An 8,359-nucleotide genomic window follows, 5' to 3' on the forward strand; every position below is an offset into this window, starting at 1 on the left:
GATTTGGAAAGCTGGAAGACGGTGTCAATGACATCTAATGGTGAATCACAGCACTACAATTTATTATGCTTAAAGGAAACTTGGCTTGAAGCCTGGACTTAGATAACACTCTTTGTTGTTCCTGGAAATTTTCACTTTTACAGACTGCAGCTGGGAAAAGGGGAAAAAAACTCTTGGGCTGCTTATCTGTGTTGGGGACCCTATTGGACTATAAATACTACATACAAAAACAAAACAGGTGTTCCATACTTAGCCGCAAATGGTAAAAAAACATCTTTAACACTTGTCTCCGAAGCCCCCAGCTTGATATACCAACAAGAAAATGTTAATGAATCTCAGAAAAAAATTCTTTCTATGTTGAAATCAATCCAAAAGACAATTGTTTTATTTTATGATGAAACTAAAAATAACGCAAATGAGATAAAAGAACAATTTTCTAACCTAAACTTACATGTCCAGATAATGACTACAAAGAAGGAACTAGTAATCCAGAAAAACATATTTGAGGATAAGGAAGAAGAGCTGATCAAATGGATGATAAAGCTGTTAAGAGAAATGCTGAATATTGACAAACAAGAAATGAAAAGAAAAACTGAAGGAGAAGGATGGAGGCTGTTTAATGAATATAAACGGGTTGAGCGTTCTTCCAAAAAATACTTCAATCAAATTCACTTCCTCATTCCAAACAATATATACAAAAACAGAGGAAGAACTACTTGATGATTCAAATGTACTGATTTGGAAAGTTATTTGGCAAAGGAAGAAAGCTAGAGTAAGACTGAAAAAAATAGAGGCTCTGACCTATTAGATGCGTTATTATACTATTAAACAGATGTTTGAATATGGTTAAGGAAATACATAACTGTTAGAAATAAAAGTATTATTATAATTAGATGGATAGGATCTGTAACTAGAATATTATATTTTGTTATGAGATGGGAAATATGAAAATTTTAAAAGGGTTTGAATAGGAAGCTTTTGGTTACCCAAATGTAATTTATTATGAGAAAATTATAAGCGATAGAGATATTTTGAATATTGATGGGAAATTAATTTTTTTAAAAAGTGGGGATATTGATTGAACAAATGGATTTTAAGTGAAAATACAATTGAGATATGTTCTGGCTAGAAAAGATATTATAAACTGACACTATAGATATTATGTATAATACCAGAAAAATGTGATGAAGATGTCTATATTTAATTGTATATGTATTAACAATAACAAGAATTGTATTTGCCCAGTGTGGAAAAATGCATACCACCGGAAGAAGAGAGGACCAAGGAAGCACTGGATGGTGTAGTATTGGAACTAGACTGAGAAAGTTAATAAGTACCACTGAATTACCAATGGACCCAGACAACACGTTGTTTATTAAGTACTCATGATTGTAAAATTAGGAAATTAATAAAATATTTATAAAAAAAAGAAGATTCCACAGGATCCTCTTACGTGGCCTGCAATTTCTTAGAATTGGACTTACTCTAAAACCTCCGTTTGAACTGCACTTTTTGTACACTATTCACTGTTAAAAATAACTTAGTGGCTAGATGCACGTCTACATCCCTAGGCCACCATAGCCTGTTTTTTAAATGGCAAATTCAAGTGATTGTCTATTTCTTTTTTATATTCAACACTTATTGCTTAAAAGTAAGTTAAAACATTTTTACAAATAAAATATCTTCACTTTGGTATCGTATTTTTCAGGTTACCCTGACCCAGAAGTGATTTGGTACAAAGATGAGCAATCTATCAAGGAATCCCGACACTTCCAGATTGATTATGATGAAGATGGCAACTGCTCTTTGACTATTTCTGAAGTTTGTGGGGATGACGATGCCAAATACACTTGCAAGGCAATTAACTGTTTGGGAGAATCAACTTGTACAGCAGAACTTATTGTGGAAACGATGGGGCAAGAGGAAGAGGAAGAAGAAGAATGAATCAACAGAAGAGAAAAATCACTCAGTTGAAGACTCTTTAATGCTCATGTAGTGTGACATTAGGTCATATTTTCTTGATTTGTTTCATCAGCAGTGTGACTGACACCTGTTTGTTTTATTTATGGGCATTAACTTGAATTAACAAGCACTTTAGTTGGCTTTTGTGCTTGGATTTAGTTTAAGTTAAAGCATCAGTTGCATAGCCCAACAACGAATGTGAACATACCATATGAAGCTAATCTTCTAGAATCAACCATTTCTTTTGTAAACATATGATCAGGAGAGGGGAACTGGATAAGTATACTAATTGTTTCATCAAGCGATACAGCTAGCAAAAGTGCATCTTTGGTGTTCTGTGACACCCTTGATGTAGGTATGAATGAAGTACATTTGGAGCAGTAAAAATTTACCTGCAAGGGGCCTACTGGAAGTACAAGAGTCACACACACAAAGTTTCCTGATGGGATGTACCCTTGGACTCTAATTGGCTTCTCTTATCAAACAGACACTAAATATAGATAATTATAATTATCTCAAAGGCATCTTTGCAACAGGTTACCATGTTCAATTTTTGTTTTTTTCCACACCAGTGGCATCCCATTAAAAGTATTTTGTGTCTTTCTTAACTTTCCCCTTGAGTGTTATTTGTAAATTCAGCTCAGAAAACCTCCATTTTAGAGTAAATTATTACAGTTTTCCCTGAAATAAAACTAATAACAGTTTTGAGTCTGGGCAGAACAGCTTGACAATTCAGCAGATAAATGTAATTATCTTGTTTAGAAAATGAAACACAGTTTCCCTATTTTTCTTTGCAGCAGTGGATTTTCTTAGTGGGTTGTATGCTATTGTGATCATCATGGTAACAGTAAGAGCAAAAATGAAAGAATAAGAAAAAGCTGCAGGTACAATTTGCAACCAAGTTGGTTAACACACTTGGTGTGTTGGCTAAAATCCTACATTAACCCTGCTGTGGTGAAAGATGAATCTATTGTCATGCCAGGTTGCCTCACCATAAGCTCATTTGGTACTGAATGGCTTTTTTTTTTTTTTGAAGGACAGAAAGAAATCATAATTAATACTCTTTGTCCTGATTGCAGATTTCTATTTGCAGCACTAATCTGAATGCCAAAAGGAAAATATGTCACTTTATTTATCAGAACAAAGTAAAAGGATGTGGTTTTGACATGTAGACTTGTATATTGTGAAACATCAATGCCTGTGTTCTGCAACTCAGGTTTATTTGTATCATTACTTTGTTCTTATTAGAAATAGTTGCTAGAAACTGGATAGTCAGAAAGAAGAGTTAGATTACAAGGTTCTCTACCGGTTCCAATAAACACAAACTCAATATTTATAAAGTTGATGACTTCCTGGTAAACAAATACATGCAAACAGAGAGACCTGATGGCTAAAAAATACGTACCTTCTTCCAAACTGATTAACACATTCAGATTTTTCCGTGTTGCTTTCCTTTCACAGCTGTCATTCAGAACACCTAACATTACCTGTCTACACTTAATGCATCATTCCAACTATGAGGCTTTTCTCCACTTCTTTGTGCAAGATGCAAATATTTTCAGCATAACCATTGGCTTCATTAAAGAACACAGAGAACAAATTTTGCATTAGCTTCTCAAGGCAGAAGAGGAAAATTAAGTATACTTCAATATAGATACGTACAGTATTTTTAGAACGTTTGATTTTATTACGGTGGTCTTACATGTTCTGTATTTGCTTGTCTGCCTGTTGGAATGCAGATATTCAGAATTCCATTTATGATATTTGCTCACATTTGCTGTGGGTTTTTTTTTTATTACTGCTTTCGCTGTTTCTTAGTTGAGGTTATCAGCATGTCCTCTTTTTAAGTGGATGAGAAACTTTTGTTATAATAAAGCACAGTCATTGCCAGTTTGCCACACATTTGTTATAAGGCAATTTTAATATTATTTAGTGCATACAAGGCGTTTTTTTCACATGTTTTCAATGTGTTAAGAAAACAATAGGGTGTATTTTTGTATATCTTAATTAAAAAAAATATGCTAATGTTTTCTGGTGTCTTAAAGAGGGAATATTCGAGAACACTACAGCTGTAGTTACTCACAGTTTCTCAATAAATACATATCACAAAGCATGTTACCACTAGTTCATTTGTTCAATTTAAGCTCTTTTGTTCATTTGTTTCTTGACCCAGGGTAAATGTTTGAGAACTTTAGTTTACCGCTCCCTGATAAATGTCTAAATTATACTGCTTGCATGACCCAGGCTGATATAACTTTCTATCTAGACAATAGATATTAAGTTGTAAAAGCATATAAATTTGGTGAATTCATCTGAAAACTAAAATTATTCCTCTTGGCCCATGAATCTTTTTAACTCGTACAAGTGGTTGTGTTTGTTTGCAAAATGATTCTACTAACAGTTCTCTTTTTTAAAAATCTATAAGCATTGAAATGTTTGCTTGAAGGCAAACAAAGCACTCTTACTTTGTTTAACATTTTTGGAGAAAAGAATAAGATTTTTTTCAACATGCTTAATTTAAAAAAATCTTAAAAGATCAGAAAAATAACATATGAACCTCCTGCCTTGAGACCCATTCTAGTCAGCTTTCTTTGCATCCTGTGGAGCTATTTGCAGGTCCCCAAAAAGGATGGAAGGTGAAATGGGAAGAAATGGCAGAGGCGAGGGAAAGGGGGACAATCTTTAGGAGATGACCAGGCTGAGCCTGGGTGGTGGTGGTCAAATGCATCATCAGTTTGGAGTCTCTACACCCCCATAAGATACTTAAATCCAGCCCCCTCTTCTGTTGACTTATCTGGCACCAATTCACCTTGACTGTTAGTAGATCAGATTCTTTGTGTATAGGTAGCATGAAATAAACTTGTAATACTTTTGAACTCTATTTTGGTTCCTGATTTCTTGCACTTGACACAACCTGCTGGAGGAAATAGAACTATTCTAGCCTAAAAATGATGGCCTTCTCTCCTTGGTCTTTTTGCCTTGGTTCTTTTTCTTTTTTTGCCCACTGCCTTCTAACTCACTTCAGCATCTCTTCCCCCCCCCCTCCACCTCCTAGACTTTTTATTCTTTTTTCCTCCATTCCCCCTTTTCTCTCCCATACAGCCTATATTATTACGATATATGGCGCAGTGGTTAGAATGCAGTATTACAGGCTGATTCTGCTCACTGCCAGGAGTTCAGTCCTGACCGACTCAAGGTTGACTCAGCTTTCCATCCTTCCCAGGTCAGTAAAATGAGGAGCCAGATTGTTGGGGGGCAATATGCTGACTCCGTAAACCGCTTAGAGGGAGCTGTAAAGCACTGTGAAGCAGTATCTAAGTGCTATTGCTATTATTATCTTCTGGAGTATGACAAGAGTCATCTACCAACTTCTGGGTGGTGTGTGAGGGTTTGCTTCTACTTTCTCTTCCATGACTGCTATTTACTGGTATTCAGCACTGTGAAGGAATGAATAAGTGCCAAGAAGGGGGAAAAATATTTTTAAGAAGAATTCAGTTTGCAATTTTGACTTTAAAAAGTCATTTCCCCCTGGGCAACTCAATGTATTTTCTGAAGTTGTAAAACAAAAACAATTTAAATGGATGCAAATGCTTAATCTCTTCCCCCAAACTTCTCCTTGTCATCCATTGGTTTAACAGTTGTGAGCATGTTGCAAAATAGCTAATTTTTGCAGTGTTTATTCTTGAGGAGGTAGGGTCAAAAAGGCAGAACAATTCTGCATGAATTTTATTTGTGACAGTTCTTCATTAAGAAGTATGAACTGTATGATATTAAGTGTTCGTTTTTCTCCATTTCCAACTGTTCTGTCTTCAAAAAGCACAGAATTGCTTGTGTAGTTCTCTCTCTTCCTACACAATATCCCTCTGGGTTGTGCTAAGTGGGGGAAGAGAGAAAAGTTATTTTCAGGAGACATACTGTATTGCAAACTGATATGATAATTCAGAGCAGTCATTGCTGTGCATATTCTGAATTGAAGGCAAGCTGAATAAATTATGGTTAAATTAGCCATCTATGGGCATTCTTATGCAAAGTTAAATTTTTATTGCAAGTTATAATGCAGTTTGAACTTCCATACACACATATACATGCACAGAGACTTAAATTGATACCTACTCCATGGATACCTTTCCTCTGCTCAAAACTGGAATTTCCAGATTTAAACTATAACTGCACATCCCTCTTTTTGAACATATATGAAATACAAATCAAAAGTCCATTCAGCATTTAAAAACCAGGAGATGGTGAGTTTTAGTCCCACCTTGGGCATGAAAGCTGGCTGGGTGACTTTGGGCCAATCGTTCTCCCTCGGATCAGATCACTTTACACTTCTTAAAACTTTAAGGGGGAGTATAAACAAATAATGGCAAAATCTCACCCAAAACATCTTCACAGCAACTAGTTCGGAGAGTATTTCCGTGCAATCTAAAGTTTTGGGAAATTATGAAAGCTTCTGTTAAGTTCCAGCAGTTCTTAATGCGTACTTTCGGGAAAGATGTCCTCTTTGGAAGATAAAATGCTCAAGTGCTTGATATTTCTATTCATGCACCAGAGTGAACAAAGAATTGTGAGGGGTATGTATTTAGTGTCAACATTTCCCACAAGAAACGTGATTTGACATTAGCTATTAGGACAACAAGCTGACAAAAAGTCAGAGGCCTGACTTTTCCACTAGTAGTCCTTCTATTTTTTAAAAAAATATTTCATTAATTTTCTAATTTTACAATCATAAGTACTTAATAAGCAATGTGTTGTCTGGGTCTATTAGTAATTCAGTGGTACATATTAAAATCCTGTCATACAGCATTACGGTCTGGTTTGGAGGCATCACTGCTTCAGACAGGAAGGCGGTGCAGAGAGTGGCGAGAATGGCCGAAAAGATCATTGGCAGTTCCCTCCCTCCCATCCAGGACATAGCACAGAAGCGCTGCTTGAGCAGGGTCTGTAATCTGGGACACTACACATCCTCTTCATGACCTGTTTTCCTTGTTACCTTCTGGGAGGAGGCTTCGTGGTATCCGAAGCAGAACATCCAGATTCAGCCAGAGTTTCATTCCATACAGCATTAACCTTGCAAACTCTCAAGCTTCCTCCTTCCGTTATATATTCAAGATGGACAATATTTAATATTTATTTGCTATGTATATGTAGGGATGTGGGTCTATACATATGTTGTTCATAGTATGTTTAGGTGTGCGTCATGTATGTGTTTCACTTTGAGAATGAGCAACTAAATTTCATTTTTGATGTGTACCATTGTGCTCACAGTATAAAAATGACAATAAAGGTTATCTTATCTTATCTTACACCATCCAGTGCTTCCTTGGTCCCCTCTTCTTCCGGTGGTATGCATTTTTCCATATTGGGCAAAAAAACCAAATCCCTGAAGATCAAAGACAGGGAATCTGGGAAGAGAAGCTATGCTGCAGGAGGCACTACAGCTTCACCAACTCTCAGCCCCTCTGGCTCTCACCCAGGAGAAACCAGTCCATTCATACCGGTAACAGCCTTGCGGCAAATAGGTGGAACCACGTTGTTTCTTCCTTATCAGGGAGACCTGGAAGACGGGCAAAGTCTCCTATAAATCTTTTTAGTAGTTTAATATTTACGACTGCAATTGTAAGCCACTCAAGAGTCACTTCGCGAACAGAGATGGACGGCATATAAATTTAATAAACAAATACGTCCATAAATAAAGTCTTATTTCTTTTTTTTTATCTCGGATCTGGGGAGGCTTGCCTCCAAGAAGTTGTGGATGCTCCAACATTAGAAGCTTTCAAGAAGAGATCGGACAACCATTTGTCTGAAATTGTATAAGATTTCCTGCCTGAGCAGGGGGTTAGGACTAGAAGCCCTCCAAGGTCCCTTCCAACTCTGTTACTTATTGGTCCACTAGATGACAGACGCCGGAAAGATCGTAAAAAAGGAACGAATCCGAATCAAGCCGGGGGTGAAGAATACGGTTTGCTGAGCCAGCCAAAATGCACGACGCGGATTCACAGCTGCTGCTGCTGCGGTTTGCTGGCTGGCTGGTTACGCGGCGCTTTTCGTGCAGGCTCCCGATGCACCCGCTCCGCCTCCGGCCCCAGACAGCAGCCCTACGGGTGCTCCTCTTCCCCGACCAGGCGGGCCTCGTCCTCTCTCCTACCTCCCCGGGCGAGCCGCGTGACACCGCGGAAGGCGAGGCCCTCCTGGGTGGCCCCCTCGCTCAAGCCCCGCCCCGCGCGCTCGGCTCGCGCTCTTCCCCTCCCCGGCACAGGGAAGCAGTTGAAGCGGCGCCATGGCGACCTCCGGGAGCTGCAGCGGGAGCGGCCGGCGGCCAGAGAGCGTCTCCGGGAGCAGGAGCCCGCAGCCCCAGCAGGCCGGCGGCCGGCGGCGGAGAGGCCCCGGCGCCTTAGCG

General features: G+C 38.4%; 1 protein-coding gene across 1 annotated transcript in view; it reads left to right on the forward strand.

The window, feature by feature from the left end:
- The window catches only part of MYLK (myosin light chain kinase), an 81,060-nt gene extending 76,980 nt beyond the window's left edge, over positions 1 to 4,080 (forward strand). Inside the window, 1 exon segment of the mRNA XM_015817598.1 lies at positions 1,709 to 4,080. Coding sequence (XP_015673084.1) covers positions 1,709 to 1,974 — 266 coding nt within the window. The 3' untranslated portion in view covers positions 1,975 to 4,080.
- The last annotated feature ends 4,279 nt before the right edge of the window (positions 4,081 to 8,359 follow it).

The sequence above is a fragment of the Protobothrops mucrosquamatus genome, unplaced genomic scaffold, assembly GCF_001527695.2.
Source record: "Protobothrops mucrosquamatus isolate PMUCROS unplaced genomic scaffold, P.Mucros_1.0 scaffold606, whole genome shotgun sequence".
Classification (NCBI taxonomy): Eukaryota; Metazoa; Chordata; class Lepidosauria; order Squamata; family Viperidae; genus Protobothrops; species Protobothrops mucrosquamatus.